The following is a 19422-nucleotide window of genomic DNA, read 5'->3' as shown; positions in this document are numbered from 1 at the left end:
GACACACACACACACACACCCGTGGCACACACACACACACGCACACACACACACACACCGTCCGTGGCACACACACACACACCCACTGAGCACACACGCACACACACACACACACACACGGCACTGGCACTGACACACGCACGCACGCACGCACAACTGAACACACACACACACACACACACACACACACACACTGGCACACACACACACACACACACACACACACACACGTGACATGCACACACACACTGACTCGTATTTACGCCGCACGCACGCACGCACGCACCTACCGTCTCACTTCAACTGAGGAACCCCTTCCCGCCCGGCCGCTCCCAACACTCCTAAACCGGCACAAGTCTCACCCAACTGGAAGCCAGGCAGTGTTTTATATTTCGTGTCGGATTTCTTAATTTGTGTGTGTGAGGGCGGTGATTCGAGACGAACCCTCGTGGGGGAAAATCAGTTGACATAAAACGTATCATTGTGACACTGGACTATCCAAGTCCCGGCTTGACTCCGCGATCCGCCGTCAAAAATATGTAACTGCATTTCGTTATTAAGGCAGTTACATTAGCCTTGTTTGAATGCAGTCATTGTTTTTAAAGTTAGAGTTGCCTCAATGTTTCTGATACATGATCGTTCATTAACAACAACGCCTACTATAAGATACAGGACCTGGTCACAGTCTACGATTAGCGTTATAACTTAACTCGCAAGTATAATATAGGCTACAGTGGAGACTGTCTATATAACGACCACCAAAAGGACCAATCAAATTGGTCGTTCTACACAGTTGGTCGTAAATGGGAAGGTGAATTATATAGATGAAAAAAACCCTCATCGGGGATCATTCAGTTTGGTGGGCGTTGTTAGCAGGTTACCAAGACTCGCAAGAGCAGGTCCGACTGTCCATGTAGAAAATATATTCCCCCTTATTAAAAGGCATTTACGTAAGTCTTCTATGAAACCATCCTCAAATAAGCTCATTAATAAAATTGACACGTACTCTACATACACACTGGCACTCACTTATACCAATGACACTGACACTGACACACACACACTGCACACACACACACACACACACACACACACACACACATACACACACACACACACACACACACACACACATACACACACACACACTGAAGCCCGGTGTATATACCGCTACAAATACTGACAATGAAAAAAGAGGTAAAATGCATTCACATGATGAAGACATGACTGCTCTACAGTATATGGTTCACAAAATTATAAACACACATATAAAGTGCAAGATAAAAGTAGCTGCTAGTCCTGCAATGTAGATTTTACATTTTACAGTTGTACAAAAATCAAAAAGACACTTTCTTTGCGGCTTTGGGACCGACTTAGCCGACTATCAACAACTTGACTGACCGCGGCCAGTGCTTTTAGCGGATCGGGTCATGAACATTATGCTGGATCGCATTTCCGTGTTTAAAATAAAAGCGAAGAATGCGATTTGTCTTGAAACTAATAATTGTTGCAGTCATTATCACCGTTTTCGCCTTTTTTGACTAGTTTCTATCTAGCTTTTTGTTGTCTTTTGTGTTCTTGTTTTTCCTGATGAAGCTTCCATAAGCGAAAATCGTACCGTCTTGTCTCGTTCTTGTATCGGTGAGTACAGTATTCCTTTGTTTTTTAACTTAGTTTCTATCAACTCGTCATACATTTGTTTTCTTCATTGACAGATCCGTATCCTGGTCCACGTTTTCTCATCTTCTGGGGTAAACAAGACATTAGCATTATTTCCCTTGAATTACAGAAGAAAACTGCGCTGAAAATGTCTTCTGCTGTGAGACAGTGTTTTCGTTTGGTTTCGAGCACGCGAAGGTAATCGTTTTAACGATTGTTGTTTGCAGTGAAGAGCTTTGCCAGGCAAGAACTAACATGATTTAGAATCGTTGATCTAGTTATTATGATGCTGATACTTTCTTGTGCAGATACTTTCTTGTGTTAACCGTAACCTTGCGTGTATGACTGTGCACATCCGAAATCGGAAATCGTGAACAGTTGAAACAACATTAAACTGATGTATTTAGACATGACTAGAGAGATAAAGAAAAAAAAATTGTGTATTATTTGAGATTATAGTCTTCCTCAAGAACCATCATTTTTGAGTTCATGGGAGTTCAATAAAGTTATCTTTGAGTCTGGGTCACGGTCAGAACACATTGTAACGAAGTGAAATAAGTTTTTCAGTGGAAGTCAGCGAAATCGACATGGTTTATTATTATTATTACTCAAGTAAAGGAGATCGCACTGGCTATACCCACTTGGAGTGTATACAAGATTCTTCCCCCTGTATACACTCCGTCCGCGAAGCAAATTTGCCATTCGACAACATCATGCACTTTGCGAAAGTAACGCGAAACAGTTAATTATAAGAGTAAAAAAAACGAAAACAATCTGATGCTGCTCGGCCTTTGCTGTTACGCAGATTACATTCTCGGGTTGTACATAAAAGACCAGACACTGAATCGCATCAACACTCGGGGCGTCATTCGACGTCATATTGCGAAGGATCGAATGCTTCACTTTTGATTAATGGAATCAAAGTACGCTAGGGACAAACACACACACACAAAAGTGATGTTACACGGCAGTTTATTGTTGGAGTTTGGAACACACTTGGAGTGTGTTTCGAACTGGAAATGGTTGTATACCATGTGAGTGTACATTATTGCCAGCCCTGTCTACACTCCGAAAAACAGATGGGGGAAGTCGATACATGTACCTCAGACTAATTTTTCATTGGCTTATACTTCCGAATACTTTTAAGGGGGCATTTAATTGGCTTAGAGTTGTAACAGAGCTTTTCATTGTCGGAGTGTATATATATATATATATACACGTGAAGTGTATAATATATGCTTTTGCCTAAGGAGATTTGGGCTGAAACTCTACATTTGTGATGTAAACTTTGATTCATTCGATCAACTGCTTAGAGTGTTTAAAGGCTGGAGGTGGGTGCTGGAGGGTGCATAGATCAAGGTGCATATTCTGGGATAGAAAGTGCAGTGCAGATGGAGAGAGAGAAGGGGGGGGGGGGGGTGTCTCTGAGTTCAAGTTTCATTTCTTCACTGATAAATCTACATGCTTTCACAGTTGTCTGACGTACTCGGCATGGAGGGCGTCACAGTCACAGACCCAGACACAGCAGAGATTCACTCGTCTAAGACTGTGTTCAACAGCATCCCAAGCAGATCTGTCCACAGATGCCTCACAGAAAGGAGAGGAGCTAAAGCTTAGTGAAGCTTGTGTGAAGGTAAGACAAGAAGCATATACATACTCCCGATATAGCCCCTGGATGTGACAGACAAAGAGAGGATTATAACCAGTGAAATGTTATTTAACGCCCTCAAGGTTAAACCATGGGACATGTTCCCAGGTGTTACCCGGCCTTTGATGATAAATTTATAAAAGTTTTAAACTAATGTTTAAAAAATAAATTTCAAAAAGGCTGCTGTGAAGTCGTGCTGAGCTTCTAGTCACCAATTAAGGCTGAAGGGGTCTATGTCGACCAAAAGAGTGGGATTCCCTGTAGGTGGAGTTCCTGTAGGGGGATTCCCTGTACACAGGAACCCCACCAACAGGGAATCACGCTCTTTTGGTTGACATAGACCCCATCAGTCCAATTAAGGCGCCAGAGCTGGAGGTTGGTGTCAAGTACGAGTCGTGGAGTTGGTTTAGAGACCCGGTTGGGTTGGAAATTGTGTGTCAGTGCTATGGTTGGTAATGCTGTTGCTCAAAGTGCTGGAGGGCGGTTGGGGCACTTGGCCATGATAAAACCATCAGGGGCATGATTTTAATCAAGTGAGACCTGAGTACTTATTGTAAGTCCAAATAACAACTTCTTGAGGCCGGGGATGTAAGTACATGTACATGCACATTGATCACTACATGTAATTTCAGGCATGTATATTTTGCAGGGTTTCATTTACTAGTGCGCCATGCGCCATTGGCCCATAACATCTCAAAATGTCCCATTGGAATTGTCTTCAGTGCGTCAAAGGGCGCACTGAGATTACGTACCATTGCACCACCCCATGCACACTTTTCACGGGAGTACAATGTTCGGAATGAGCTAGGCAAAAACGCGCGCCAAGCCGAGCAACTTGCGAGTTTGTAAAATGTAATGTGATTTGCTTTTAAAATGTAATTCATTAGTATTCAACCAATTCTGCGAACTATCTGTGCTTGCGAGATTACCTCTGTGGAAACTGTCAAAAGGAATCGACATTGATCGAAACACAGACACTAACCGGAGACACTGGCAAATTCTCATATCATCATATGGCATTAAATAGCACTATTTTGCATCTTTCGTCAAAAGCATTTTCGGACCGCCTAGCCTGCTTTATGAGTTTTGCCTTCGACTATGTAGTGTCCCATCAGAATTTGGTTGAGGGGGACAAATGTCCCATTGTCTTTTTCTTCCAGGCTAAACCCTGATTTTGTGTACATTTTATCTTTAAATTATTCCTCTCCTGTATTTATTTGTTTGTATTGATTACTTTGTGTAATTCATATTTACTTTCTGTGTGCCTTATTTGTTTTGTATTTTATCAACAGCAACTGAAGGAAATAAGCAAGAAAGACAACTCCTTCCTGCGTATTGTGGTGGAAGGTGGAGGTTGCTCAGGGTTTCAGTACAAGTTTGAGCTGGACACAAAGACTAACGAGGATGACAGGTAACTAATCTTGCAAGTTAGATCTCTTCCATGGTGAAATTCTGAGTTATATGGTTCTGAAGTGTATATGGCACACATGCATATAATACATACAGAGTTTTCGCTGAACTAGCTTACCCTTTTTTCAGCCACATGTTGCCCAGTAACTACAGATTATGTGCATGTGCCAAGGACGACTGAAAACCTCTTTAGAGGTCCTTGGCATGTGCCTTAACTTTGTAATGGCGGAAGGAGGGTGGGGGGGGGGGGGGGTGTAATAAGAGGGGTAATTGTTAATGATGGTTTTACTTCTAATAATACTGGGTCTTATTTTACAGTATTTCTAAAAACAAAGAGACTGCCAACGTTCCAAAATTCAGAATCAAAAAACAAGAAAGGTAGGTTGTTGGAACGTTTGTTATTGACAAAACAATACATTCACAAATTATATATCGACCCAACTGTCTTTTAAGTGCACAGACAAACAATTAATAACGAAAACTTATCTGGCTGATTTTTTTCTTCCGCCTGCCACGAAGCTGCAAGCGAATGAATGATTATATGACGAAATGAGTGACGTAGACAGGGAATGACGTCAGCGTAAAAAAAAAAAATAGAACATGACAGAGAGAGACAGAATGAGAGAGAGAGAGAGAGTATGTACGCGCATGGTTGTATGTGACTTGTAAAGACAAAATAGAGAGAGCTAAGGTTGAATGTAGGTATAGTATAGCTGATGGGGTCTATGTCGACCAAAAGAGTGGGATTCCCTGTAGGTGGAGTTCCTGGAGGGGGATTCCCTGTATACAGGGAATCCCACAGGATGGAGTTTTTCAATAAAACTTGCAAACCATACTCGAATTTCTAAGAAATATCAAAAAAGATTGAAAAACATCAAATTCTACCGATGTCGCCAAGCATCACGTGACTTTCAGCGATATCAGCGACACGCTACAGAAACTAAATCCTGTGGTATTCCCTGTATACAGGGAATCCCCCTCCAGGAACTCCACCTACAGGGAATCCCACTCTATTGGTCGACATAGACCACACCTAATGTGTTTACAATTACTGAGGTAAGAAGTCTAACCCTGGAATAGAAATTATAAGTGATTATCTTCAATCCAGACACCAGTAGGGTGGATGTGTTGTTTTGTCAATAACATTGACGTTCCAACAACCTACCTTTCTTGTTTTTTGATTCAGTATTTCTAAATAAAAATCCAGTGGCCTTTGAGATGTTGAAATGCTAATTAAGTTTTGTCTTCTAAAATCATTTGTAGTACATTGTGTGTGTACGTCACCAAGTGCTGGAAAAAGTATCATTCTGTGCCAGTAATATGCAGCTAGTCTAACATTTTGCGTCATTGTTTTGCCGAGGTAAAAAGAACAAAACAAAAAAGTCCAACACAGACTGCTACCGTTTTTAACTAAACTTTTCTATTAGATCCTATTTCTTGGTTTTTGTTTTGCAGAGTGTTTGAAGAAGATGGAGCGCGTGTGGTGATAGACAAGGACTCCCTGGACTTCGTGAAAGGGTCGACAGTGGACTACTACAAAGAGCTCATCCGCTCAGCGTTTCGCATCATAGACAATCCCTTGGCTGAACAAGGCTGTTCCTGTGGAGCCTCTTTCACTGTTAAACTATGAAAGTTGATCATGTTGTGTTATAGCTGTGTAACCAACTCGGGTGAGTTCATTGCTACATTGAAGGGTGGGATCATGTGTGCGCCTTTCATCCGCAAGTGGCAAACTACAAGTCTGTTGTTTCTTTTCTTTGTTTTATTTTCTCGATGTAAACAATAAAGTAGAACTCTAATTTCAATCCAAAAACTCTGATTCTATATTCCAACCCTAAAAAACTCTAAAAGAAAACTCTGACTACAACTCTGATTCTACAACTCTGATTCTACAATTCTGATTCTACAACTCTGACCAGAACTGAATCCTGTAACACACAAATATCACAACACCATTATCTATGTGTTACCTCAATGTTTGCTGGTCTAAACAAACAAAACAATACACTTCTTGATGTTTCATGTATGTGGTTTGTGTATGCATGTGTGTTGATATGTGTGTGCGGGTGTGTACGGTTTCATGACAAAAAATATGTTTCCAACATCAAAACACACTGTGAATTACTTCTTCAAGTACTTATTCTACTTGCAAAACTTTATAAAACCTTAAATGTTATAACCTAAAATCCTAACTTCAACTTCAATTCCAACCAACAAAAGTTATTCTATCCTCAATACATGACCCTTTCAATCAATCATGTTTCCTGTTTCCTTATAAAGATTAAAATGTAAAACTAACGGCTTCTTCTCAAAATCATACTCTCATACTAAATACTAACGTACTTTTACGTCATTAACAGTACTGAATACAACTGAAGAGCAGTGGCTGGACAATCTCGTATCCATAGCAACGTACAATACTGTGAACAATGTTTTTGTGAGCAGGTTTCTTTCTAAAATCACAAGTCTCCCTGCCATAATGCAGCCTTGAGTATCTTGAATACTAGAAATACTACATGTGCATAATTACAGTCTAGTCCTTACGCGCGATTACCATTTTCTTCAAGAAAATGTGAGGTCTAGATTCACCATAATTCACAACAATGAGATCATTAAAACTCACTAAAAGAATTCTACCCTTTTTCAAGGAAAGATTATTTTCTCTTAAGACATCATCTCATGTCAAAAATGCAACAACTTCTGTTCTATCACTATCAGATCTAGTATAGAACCAGCAATGCTCTTCACTTGTCCACAGCATCAATCATATACTGAAAGCATTTAACAACTACAGCAACTTACTGCGACACGGACGACTACTTCCGGTAGTGACGTCATACACATGTTCAGTGCTAATTCGTTTTGAATTTAGATTTAAATCAAAATCCAATTTCTATGTTTTCCACAAATAACAGAATGTCCAACATACAAATTATGCTGACAATTCTAAGTATTCTACAAAATCATTCAAGTGCTTTGAAACATGTAGATCTATGCCTATTCAAAACTTAGCATACCGGTGCAAAAAATGGTTGCATGGCTGCACTCAAAAAATAATAAGTTTCTAGAATACTCTGTCATTTTCCACACCCAAACGATTATAAACACTTGAACTAATCATCAATAAAATGTTTTACATACCTGCTACAAGCAGGACTCCACAATCATTGATACAACAATGATGTTTCAGGGACACCAAAATTTCCCCTGCCTGTCACCTTTTCCCAGTTAAAAGTAGTGCAACCGTACCGGCAAGATGATTTTCACATATCAATACGCCGCACCAAAGTTCCAAATAATTCTGAGTGCTTCTGCAATAATTTTTGACTGAACAAAATATCCTTTTAGCTCAAATATAATTATCAACTCTTATCAAATTTAATGCAAACTTTTAACAAATACAAAAGGATGGGATTTCTGCAATCAATTTACAGCTTGGTGTACTTATCTTCAAAAAAGGAGGTAGTAAACTTTTCAAAGTGGATCCCCTCGAGCTCACCTGATATTCAAACATGGTTCAAGGGAAATAATTTACTGTAGCACAAAACACTATTAGTTCAAACAAGTACAGAATAAAACATCTGAACAGTGGAAGGGAGACAACAACTGTAGTGCTATTTCACACAGTACTACACTTACCCTGGGAAAAAATAAAAAATGTTTCCTTTTAATTTATTAAATTAAAAGGGCAAAAACATTTTTCATCACCAACTTAATTTCTCCACTGATAAAATAACCTATATTAAAGGTTGGCATCGCTTTAACCAAAACGCACAAAACTAAACAGGTATACAATATATCCTGATTCTACTTCCGATCATATCCGACAAACTATTGTCTCAAGAACTTTTGCTATTCATTTTCCAACACTTTTCCAGCTCGCCTGACAATTCCGAGATTGCCCAAACAACATAGCGCAACAAACTGGGTGGAGGAATAACATGACCAAAATCTAGCAGACCTTGCATCTTTCGATGAATATCTCCCAACTTTTCAAGATCAACTGACTCCCGGCACACACACCGGTGCATAAGATTCAGCCTCTCCACAGGCCTACGCCTCCTACTAGAACGACGCAACTCCTGTCGCTGCTGCCCACTCACTTCAAGGTCATCTTCTGTTGACCCTTCATGAGGCTCAACTTCATCAGACTCGGATGCTGAAGTGTGTACTGCTCCATCCTCAGCTGGAACCTTTACTCCTTCTTTGTCATCATCTGAATTCTCCGGACCGTCCTCTGGGCGATCTGTAGAGGCACCTGATGTAACCTCCATGGGCAGTTCTACATCCCCTGCCTCTTCCTGGCTCCCACTTTGGGAAACATCTTGCTCTGGTTCTAGAAGTACATCTTCTTCCTGTTCTGTACGAGGAATAACAGGAACGAATTCGGGTGCTTCAGGCCTCAATGTTCTATTCCCATCCAAACCTAACTTGATCTGTAAGTCTGGAAACAATGATTCCTCATCTTCGCTTTCAGATTCCTGGAGATTCTTCTCCGCTGTTCTAGGTCCTCTTTGTCGATACTCCTTCAACGCTTTGTGCTGATCAGAGGGTAAAGGCCAACCGAGTGCTCCCACTGGAAGCAATATGTTTCGATGAAGTGTTCTTCTCGGCCCATATCCACTGTCCCTCTGTACGACGTAAACTGGAATACCCTCAAGTTTTTCAAGAACCACAAAAACACCCTCTTCCCAGCGATCATCAACTTTTGACCGAATGCGAGGTCCCAATTTTCTCACAAGGACTCGGTCTCCAACTTCCAAAGTTGCGGCATGAGAACCCGCATCATATCTGACCTTGTTTTTCTGCGCGGATCTCTCCATCTGTTCTGAAGCCATCCTGTATGCATGCCTAAGACTGTCTTTCAACCCTTCGACATACTGTCTAGAACTCCTTCCTTGTCTCTTTCCAAGATCAATGCCAAAAGCCAAGTCAATGGGAAGCCTAGGATGCCTACCAAAGAACAAATAGTACGGCGAAAATCCCGTACTACTGTGAATACATGAATTATACGCATGCACAACTGATTTGAGGTGCTTCCTCCAGTCTCTCTTCTGTTCCTGCTCTAAACTGCGAATCATGCCAAGCAGAGTACGATTCCACCTTTCGACAGGATTTCCACTGGGGTGGTATGGGGTAGTCCTACACTTCTGTATCCCAGCCAAACAACATAGTTCTTGGATCAACTTTGACTCGAAGTCACGCCCCTGATCCGACAATATGCGACTGGGAAAACCATAAGTCATGAAAACTTCATTCCAAAGAGCTTTGGCCACTGTTTTGGCGGTCTGATCTTTAGTCAAAATTGCTTGCGCAAACTTGGTGAAATGGTCTAGTACTACCAAAATATTCTGTTTCTGCCCCTTTACCTCAATTGTCAAGAAGTCAATGGACAAGAGTTCCAGTGGATAAGTTGTCATAATAGTGGACATGGGTGCCTTCTGAGTCTGAACACCACTCCTAGTACAACGTTCACACCTTTTGATTCTCCGTTGCAAGTCGGTAGCCATGAACGGCCAAAAGAAACGCATTCTGGCGTGCTTTATAGCATCATCAAAATGTGTATGATAGAGATCGTCATGAACACCCTTCATAGCCTTCTGTCGCAATGTACGGGGAATAACAATCTGATCACGGGTTGACTCATCTCCCGTAATTCGCCGGTACAGTACTCCTTCCTCTATCACCATGTGTTTCATTTCTCTGGAATAAACTTTGGTTTCTGGTCCCGTGATCTCCAGTGTAGCATTCCTCTTCAATGCTTCACAAACAGCGGCTATACAGCGATCCTGTTGCTGTAGTCTCGTCCAATCTTGGAGAGTCAAGGTAGCAAAATTTCCCTCTATCTCTGGTTCTAAGACATCACTGGGGATAGCAGTGGGGTCTTTGGTTATGGTTTCAACTGCGGGTACAAAATCATCAGAGTCATATCCTTCTGGGTTCCAGATCTTAGCATTATGCGCGGTTCCTCTGACACTGTGGGCCTGTACGCCTACACCCTTAGCGAACATGACACTTGCAATGGCCTCACTAGTTACGACCTGTGGTACAACTCCATCAAACTTCCTAGCCTTTTCTAGCAAGAATGCTGCCTTCTCAAGTGTCTCTTTGTACTCATCGTCTTCCTCAGGGGGTGCTTGTGGCCGTCGCGACAACCCATCAGCATCTGTGTGTGCAGACCCTTGCTTGTAGATCAAGTCAAAATCATAGAGTGACAATGAAGCCAACCAACGGTGACTAACAGCATCCAACTTTGCATTTCCCAACACGTAACAAAGAGGATTATTGTCTGTAACAACAGTGACCTTTGACCCTATCAAGTAATCATGAAACTTCTCTGACATTGCCCATTTCAACGCAAGAAATTCTCTTTTATGCGCTGGATAGTTCTGCTCGGTACGGTTCAACCCTCTACTAGCGTATGCTATGACTTTCAGTTTACCGTCAAACTCCTGGTACAGAACAGCTCCCAATCCAGTACCACTCGCATCACAGTGTAAAGAGAACGACCTCGTCTTGTCTGCTAGACCCAACATTAAATCGCTCGTCAACTCGTCCTTCAAGACTTGAAAAGCTTCATCCTGCTTCTTTCCCCACAATGCAGTAATATCAGACGACAAGGTCAAAGTACCTGATTTCTTCTTCCCTGACTGCTTTTTCTGTGGAACGTAACCAACTGTCAAATCATTCAATGGTTTTGCCTTGTTGGAAAAGTGTGGAATAAAACGGCGATAAAATCCTACAAATCCAAGAAAACTTTTCACCTCCTTCACTGTTGTTGGTTTCGGCCAAGAGGTGACAGCTGCAACTTTGTCCGGATCGGGACGTATGACTCCCTCTGAAATGACATAGCCTAAATGTTTCACTTCAGTAGCCCCAAAAATGCATTTGTCTGGATCAAGCTTCAACCGAAACTTTCGCAACCTCTCTAAAACTTTCACCGTCCGATCTTCCAACTCCTGCAAAGTGGCAGCATGAATCAGAATATCATCCAGAAAAATTATGAGTTCCGCCAAGTTCATGTCGCTGAAACAACAATCCATAATGCGCTGAAATGTCATTGGAGCATTCACAAGACCAAATGGTAATCTCTCAAACTCATACAAGCCGAACGGGGTGGTAAATGCCGATATTTTCTTTGCACGCTCCGTCAGAGGTACTTGGTAGTACGCCTTCGAAAGATCCAGACTTGAGAAGAACTTTGCTCCCGTGAGAGTTCGAAACAAGTCCTCAATCTTTGGAAGCGCATAGCTGTCTCTGACGGTACGAGCATTTACCTTTCGGTAATCAACGCACATTCGTAGCGAACCGTTCCGCTTCCTGACCAAGACTATTGGTGAAGCGAAAGGGCTCGTCGAAGGTCTGATGATGTTTGCATCTAACAACTGTTGGATATGCTGCCGAACTCCTTCCAGGTCCTGGGGAGGTATGGGTCGGGGTCTTTGTCTAGTTACGGCACCTGGAATGAGTTCGATATCATGTTCAACTTCAGCTTTATCAAGATCAAAATCTTTTTGGTTGAACACATCTGCAAAGGTCAACAATCGTTTTGTGAAATTCTCTTTCCACACAAGATCAACATCACATCCAAACTGCAATCGTGAAACAAGTTCTGAAATGTCAGCTTTCATTCCTGAGGAGTCACGACTTTCATCACACCACACACGCTCACCACTCTGAGTGTCATTCTGCACCTCACACTGACTGTTCAAATCTTGCAACACACTAGACAGTGCATACTCAGCTTGGATAGCAAACAAATCTGCAATAATCTGCTTTCTTTTCACCGTGATAGGTGAATCGGTGTTATTCACCAGAGTTACCCTCAACCTAGGTAAAGTGTTCACAGCCGTCTTACCACTCAGTACATGCAACCCTTCAGGTAACGTCTCTATCGTTGGTTCCTGTATGAGCACAGAGTCCCTATTCAGTTCAAGACCGTGGCGTACAATACCTCGTACATCAATGACCGAATGAGGTTGTACAACTACATCACTACCCACTAGTCGAACTGGACACAGTCTCCCATTTGCTGACGTCATTGATTCTTTGTATGCAAACGCTGCTTCACACCGAATTGGTATAGTCTTGAGCCACGACCACCCTGCTTGTTGTCCACAATGTTTCTGAAGTACACGCATGGTGTTAGTTCCAACAATGACGGGAACTCTCGTAGAGATTCGAGTATCTGGACAAACAAGGGCTAAAGTCTCAACTTCCTTGTCTGTCCCGCTCACCTCTCGGTGGAGCTGCACGGTTGTCTGAACGACTCCAAGGTAACTCACGTTTTGATCACCTGCTCCTGTAATGTCTAGTACAGCGTCAATCTGCTGCAAAGGTACATCTCTGAGGTACTGTCTATAGAAGGACTCAGAGATGATAGTCACCTGTGACCCACTATCGACTAAACAAGTTGTCTCCGCACCGTTGACGCGAACTCTGGACTCACAGCATGGACCAATCAAGGCCTCAAGTGTGTGGCCTAGTTTTGTACCACCAGTCAATTGAAATTCAGCCAGCACGTCATGGTTTGAAATCGACACAGTCCTTGTTGCAGACAAATTCTTGACACGCACTTGTACTCGGAGTCCAGCTTCTGCAGATCGCGACACAATCTCCGCAGACACTACCTCAACATCAGGGGGTAGCCACTCTGAAGAGCGAGCAATGACAGAAATCTGGTCACCTGGCACGTCATGAAGAATTCCGCTCAACTCTGCAGTCTCCATGGGAGGAATCGCCAAGACCATGTTTATGTTCAATCTGACAGGATGAAGTTCTAGGAGTTTCTTTTCATACACCTCTGCCGCTGTCGTTAGTATACGCTGATGAGAGCTGGTGTCAGACATCGAGGCAGTAGAATCGTTGTGGACCAACACTCGCCCCTTTGCGATGGTCCCCTTCAGTTTAAAGGGAGTTCTGGGAGTCCCTTTCTTCTCCGCCACTCGTTCTCTTGTCTTCGCCTATCTTGTTCTTTCTGCACAACAAGGCGTGCATTAGCGGGCTTAGTACAGTCCCGATAGAAATGTCCATTTTCACCACATTTGTAGCAATAAATCTTTCTTCTGCCCTGCTGTTGTGGAGCCTCCGTCCGCTCCTGCGTGAAGTCAGGAGGTGGTGATGGCGCTGCGTGCGCCCCAACCTGAGCCTTTTGTTTTCCTGCCTCAAGTCCCTCAATTTGACGCACATAACGATACAAGTCGGAGAACGCAGGTTTTGTGTCGCCCGGCATCCCGAACTTGTTCCTCAACTCTAGTGCAAACAAAGAGTCGATCAATCCCTTGGAGAAAGCATAGTAGAGACGTCTCTGGTATTCTTCATTGGAAAAACCTGCAGTCTTCTGAACTTCTTTCATCTTTGTAGACAGAGTCATGAGGAAATCTGCCTTTGTCTGAGTTTTCATCATTCTTGACTGGCACAGTTCCAGATACATCTCTTCAGCTGACTTCAGTTCTCCAAACAGCTCATCGAGGTCCTTGATCAGGTCATCCACAGTTGCATAGTTTTTTCCTCTCACATGTTCATGCGCTGCCCCCTTCAGACTTCTTTTCAGTAGGCCCACTTTGTCTATGACCAAAACGTCATCATTGACTTCAGATGCTTGACGTTTCCATGCTTCGAAGGAAGTTTCCTGTGTTGATGTGGCTGGTAAGCCAGTGAAAACCTTCAGCTTGGGTAGTGACGGAGGTGGTTGCACTTGTACGTTCACCTCTCGCTCTGTGTCCATTCTCCCAGACAGATGTTTGAGTTCACTCTCATAATGAGACTGTAATTCCTGGAGTTGTCGCTGGAGTTCGGCGATTACCCTGTCGTGGTCACCAGAGGTAGTAGTTCCTCCGGTCGCCATGATGAATCACTTGTGATGGACTGCGATATCCCCTCGGGTATGTTGCCTGGTCTTCCGTCTGGCAATATTCTGTCTGGTCAGAGTTGATCCCTATACTGCACTTAGTTATCCTACTGACGACACACTTTAGTCCCTTATTGGGCGCCAGAATTTCAATGTAACCAACTCGGGTGAGTTCATTGCTACATTGAAGGGTGGGATCATGTGTGCGCCTTTCATCCGCAAGTGGCAAACTACAAGTCTGTTGTTTCTTTTCTTTGTTTTATTTTCTCGATGTAAACAATAAAGTAGAACTCTAATTTCAATCCAAAAACTCTGATTCTATATTCCAACCCTAAAAAACTCTAAAAGAAAACTCTGACTACAACTCTGATTCTACAATTCTGATTCTACAACTCTGACCAGAACTGAATCCTGTAACACACAAATATCACAACACCATTATCTATGTGTTACCTCAATGTTTGCTGGTCTAAACAAACAAAACAATACACTTCTTGATGTTTCATGTATGTGGTTTGTGTATGCATGTGTGTTGATATGTGTGTGCGGGTGTGTACGGTTTCATGACAAAAAATATGTTTCCAACATCAAAACACACTGTGAATTACTTCTTCAAGTACTTATTCTACTTGCAAAACTTTATAAAACCTTAAATGTTATAACCTAAAATCCTAACTTCAACTTCAATTCCAACCAACAAAAGTTATTCTATCCTCAATACATGACCCTTTCAATCAATCATGTTTCCTGTTTCCTTATAAAGATTAAAATGTAAAACTAACGGCTTCTTCTCAAAATCATACTCTCATACTAAATACTAACGTACTTTTACGTCATTAACAGTACTGAATACAACTGAAGAGCAGTGGCTGGACAATCTCGTATCCATAGCAACGTACAATACTGTGAACAATGTTTTTGTGAGCAGGTTTCTTTCTAAAATCACAAGTCTCCCTGCCATAATGCAGCCTTGAGTATCTTGAATACTAGAAATACTACATGTGCATAATTACAGTCTAGTCCTTACGCGCGATTACCATTTTCTTCAAGAAAATGTGAGGTCTAGATTCACCATAATTCACAACAATGAGATCATTAAAACTCACTAAAAGAATTCTACCCTTTTTCAAGGAAAGATTATTTTCTCTTAAGACATCATCTCATGTCAAAAATGCAACAACTTCTGTTCTATCACTATCAGATCTAGTATAGAACCAGCAATGCTCTTCACTTGTCCACAGCATCAATCATATACTGAAAGCATTTAACAACTACAGCAACTTACTGCGACACGGACGACTACTTCCGGTAGTGACGTCATACACATGTTCAGTGCTAATTCGTTTTGAATTTAGATTTAAATCAAAATCCAATTTCTATGTTTTCCACAAATAACAGAATGTCCAACATACAAATTATGCTGACAATTCTAAGTATTCTACAAAATCATTCAAGTGCTTTGAAACATGTAGATCTATGCCTATTCAAAACTTAGCATACCGGTGCAAAAAATGGTTGCATGGCTGCACTCAAAAAATAATAAGTTTCTAGAATACTCTGTCATTTTCCACACCCAAACGATTATAAACACTTGAACTAATCATCAATAAAATGTTTTACATACCTGCTACAAGCAGGACTCCACAATCATTGATACAACAATGATGTTTCAGGGACACCAAAATTTCCCCTGCCTGTCACCTTTTCCCAGTTAAAAGTAGTGCAACCGTACCGGCAAGATGATTTTCACATATCAATACGCCGCACCAAAGTTCCAAATAATTCTGAGTGCTTCTGCAATAATTTTTGACTGAACAAAATATCCTTTTAGCTCAAATATAATTATCAACTCTTATCAAATTTAATGCAAACTTTTAACAAATACAAAAGGATGGGATTTCTGCAATCAATTTACAGCTTGGTGTACTTATCTTCAAAAAAGGAGGTAGTAAACTTTTCAAAGTGGATCCCCTCGAGCTCACCTGATATTCAAACATGGTTCAAGGGAAATAATTTACTGTAGCACAAAACACTATTAGTTCAAACAAGTACAGAATAAAACATCTGAACAGTGGAAGGGAGACAACAACTGTAGTGCTATTTCACACAGTACTACAGCTGCTTGTGATAATACAGTGGAACCCCCCTTCAGAGACCCTGCAATTTAAGAATTTCCCCCTTTTAAGACTGTGGTTTTTTCTTCAGATTTACAGTGGAACCCCCTTTTAAGACCTCCAAAATCGGAGAAAATTGGGTGTTAAAAATGAGGGAGTCTGAGAAAACAAAGTCTTGATAAGGAGGTAGTCTTCAATTGGCGGGTCTTAAAATGGGGGGGTTTCACTGTACTTCTATTTTAAAGTACCTGTCCTTTCAAAATTGGATTCTTTTTACATTTGGTCAAGTTTTGACTAAATGTTTTAACATAGAGGGGGAATCGAGACGAGGGTCGTGGTGTATGTGTGTGTGTGTGTCTGTGCGTGTGTGTGTGTAGAGCGATTCAGACCAAACTACTGGACCGATCTTTATGAAATTTGACATGAGAGTTCCTGGGAATGATATCCCCGGACGTTTTTTTTATTTTTTTCGATAAATACTTTTGATAACGTCATATCCGGCTTTTTGTAAAAGTTGAGGCGGCACTGTCACACCCTCATTTTTCAATAAAATTGATTGAAATTTTTGTAAAGCAATCTTCGACGAAGGCCGGACTTCGGTATTGCATTTCAGCTTGGTGGCTTAAAAATTAATTAATGACTTTGGTCATTAAAAATCTGAAAATTGTAATACATTTTTTTTTATATAAAAGATCCAAATTTACGTTCATCTTATTCTACATCATTTCCTGATTCCAAAAACATATAAATATGTTATATTTGGATTAAAAACAAGCTCTAAAAATAAAAAATATAAAAATTATGATCAAAATTAAATTTCCCAAATCGATTTAAAAACAATTTCATCTTATTCCTTGTCGGTTCCTGATCCCAAAAACATATAGATATGATATGTTTGGATTAAAAACACGCTCAGAAAGTTAAAACGAAGAGGAAAGCGTGCTATGCAGCACAGCGAAACCACTGCCGCGCTGAACAGGCTCGTCAGTTTCACTCCGTTATGCACAAGCGGCGGACTACGGTCATTGTGAAAAAAATGCAGTGCATTCAGTTTCTTTCTGTGAGTTCCACAGCTTGACTAAATGTAGTAATTTCGCCTTACGCGACTTGTTAAGATTATGGAGGTCTAAGAAGGGGGATTCCACTATAATTACTGATGAAGATTGAGATTTGAATTAACAGTCATGTGGGGTTGGTAAAATCTGTTGCGTGCATGATGTATACATCTATGCAACTATGTTAATTTATTCAGAAGAAAATGATCAGAATTTACTGATGGCTGGTGTAGTGTCAAGCAACATTTCAGTCTGATTGCTCTGTATGCTGGAATTGAAAAGGGCTGGTTGATATGGGGTCAAATATTTAACATCACCCATGCATATTGTTAAAAACTTAATGATGTTAGTGAAAAAGGTTTGATGAATATTGTATTGAAGAGAAGGTATCAGTGTTGTGATATAAAGTTTCAGTGTAAAGTTAATAGTTCCAGTGTTGTTTTAGACGAGTGTTTTTTGTGTGTGTTTCTGAAAGATTAAACTGTGCTTTGTACATTTTACAGTTTGATGGCTTCAGGACTCGATATACTATTAAAAATGTTTAATTTCAAAAGTTGCTGACTTTTTTTTTCCACTTACTCCTAGCACTCCAGAGAGGGTCAACTTCTACAAAAGAATCTGTATTTTAAATAATGGACAAGTTGTCTCTCTCTCTTTATCTCTCTCTTTTTTTGTCACACACACCCACTGGGTTATTTGATTTGATCACACACACACACACATTTATAAGGTTTACCATTGGAAGTTGTTGGCTCATACTTATTTGTTTTCCCAGAGGCTGATGGATGGGACATTAGTTGCATGCCTGTGGTGCAGCCCAAATAACAAATTGACTACATTGTTAGTATGAATCAGAATAGAAAATAGTCCTTTCATATTGTATGAAGGAAGGACTGGTTTAGTCATTATTAATTTGACTGATGGAAAATGGAGTGTGCAATTACAGCTGATATTACTATCGCATGAAGAAAACATCTTGCATTTTCCTTTAGATGCAAGGTTCAGTGGATGCATTTACATTGGCATGCTTGAGGTCTTCTGATATAATACATATTTTCTTAGTTTTAGATGTCATGATAATAATGTATATACGGGATTTCGTTATACCCAGGTTCGTTATAGCTGGACTCCACTGTAAACTGCACATACAATTAAAAATACAATGAAAAGACCATTGTCTTTGTTTCTTTATTCTGTACTACTGTTTTTCATTAGTCACCTTTGTTAGCACGTGTTCAAACAGGTTGTTTTTACATTTAGTCAAGTTTTGACTAAATGTTTTAACATAGAGGGGGGAATCGAGACAAGGGTCGTGGTGTATGTGTGTGTGTCTGTCTGTGTGTGTGTGTGTAGAGCGATTCAGACTAAACTACTGGGCCGATCTTTATGAAATTTGACATGAGAGTTCCTGGGTATGATATCCCCGGACGTTTTTTTCTTTTTTTCGATAAATACCTTTGATGACGTCATATCCGGCTTTTTGTAAAAGTTGAGGCGGCACTGTCACACCCTCATTTTTCAATTAAATTGATTGAAATTTTGGCAAAGCAATCTTCGACGAAGGCCGGGGTTTGGTATTGCATTTCAGCTTGGTGGCTTAAAATCTAATGAGTGAGTTTGGTCATCAAAAATCAGAAACTTCTAATTAAAATTATTTTTTTATTAAACGATCCAAAAACAATTTCA

General features: G+C 40.9%; 2 protein-coding genes across 2 annotated transcripts; one reads left to right on the top strand and one right to left on the bottom strand.

The window, feature by feature from the left end:
• The first annotated feature begins 1787 nt into the window (after nucleotides 1-1787).
• LOC138953194 (iron-sulfur cluster assembly 2 homolog, mitochondrial-like) lies at nucleotides 1788-6368 on the top strand. The gene is made up of 4 exons (XM_070324990.1): nucleotides 1788-1857; nucleotides 3133-3292; nucleotides 4600-4718; nucleotides 6173-6368. The coding sequence occupies exons 1-4, from the start codon at nucleotides 1808-1810 to the stop codon at nucleotides 6345-6347; spliced, it is 504 nt and encodes a 167-aa protein (XP_070181091.1). The 5' UTR covers nucleotides 1788-1807; the 3' UTR covers nucleotides 6348-6368.
• A 7251-nt stretch (nucleotides 6369-13619) lies between these two features.
• Nucleotides 13620-14564, bottom strand: LOC138953251 (paraneoplastic antigen Ma3 homolog). Its single transcript, XM_070325051.1, has one exon. The coding sequence runs from the start codon at nucleotides 14562-14564 to the stop codon at nucleotides 13620-13622; it is 945 nt and encodes a 314-aa protein (XP_070181152.1).
• Nucleotides 14565-19422: the final 4858 nt, after the last annotated feature.

Source organism: Littorina saxatilis, linkage group LG17 (genome assembly GCF_037325665.1).
Source record: "Littorina saxatilis isolate snail1 linkage group LG17, US_GU_Lsax_2.0, whole genome shotgun sequence".
NCBI lineage: Eukaryota > Metazoa > Mollusca > Gastropoda > Littorinimorpha > Littorinidae > Littorina > Littorina saxatilis.
This window is presented reverse-complemented; position numbering and strand designations above follow the sequence as displayed.

Bases quoted from the DNA above. Each gene is read 5' to 3' on its own strand.
- LOC138953194 (XM_070324990.1), top strand. From the start codon at position 1,808: ATGTCTTCTGCTGTGAGACAGTGTTTTCGTTTGGTTTCGAGCACGCGA. The intron at 3,293-4,599 runs GTAAGACAAGAA...TTTTATCAACAG, and splicing joins TTAGTGAAGCTTGTGTGAAG to CAACTGAAGGAAATAAGCAA. The intron at 4,719-6,172 runs GTAACTAATCTT...TTTGTTTTGCAG, and splicing joins AAGACTAACGAGGATGACAG to AGTGTTTGAAGAAGATGGAG.
- LOC138953251 (XM_070325051.1), bottom strand. From the start codon at position 14,564: ATGGCGACCGGAGGAACTACTACCTCTGGTGACCACGACAGGGTAATC.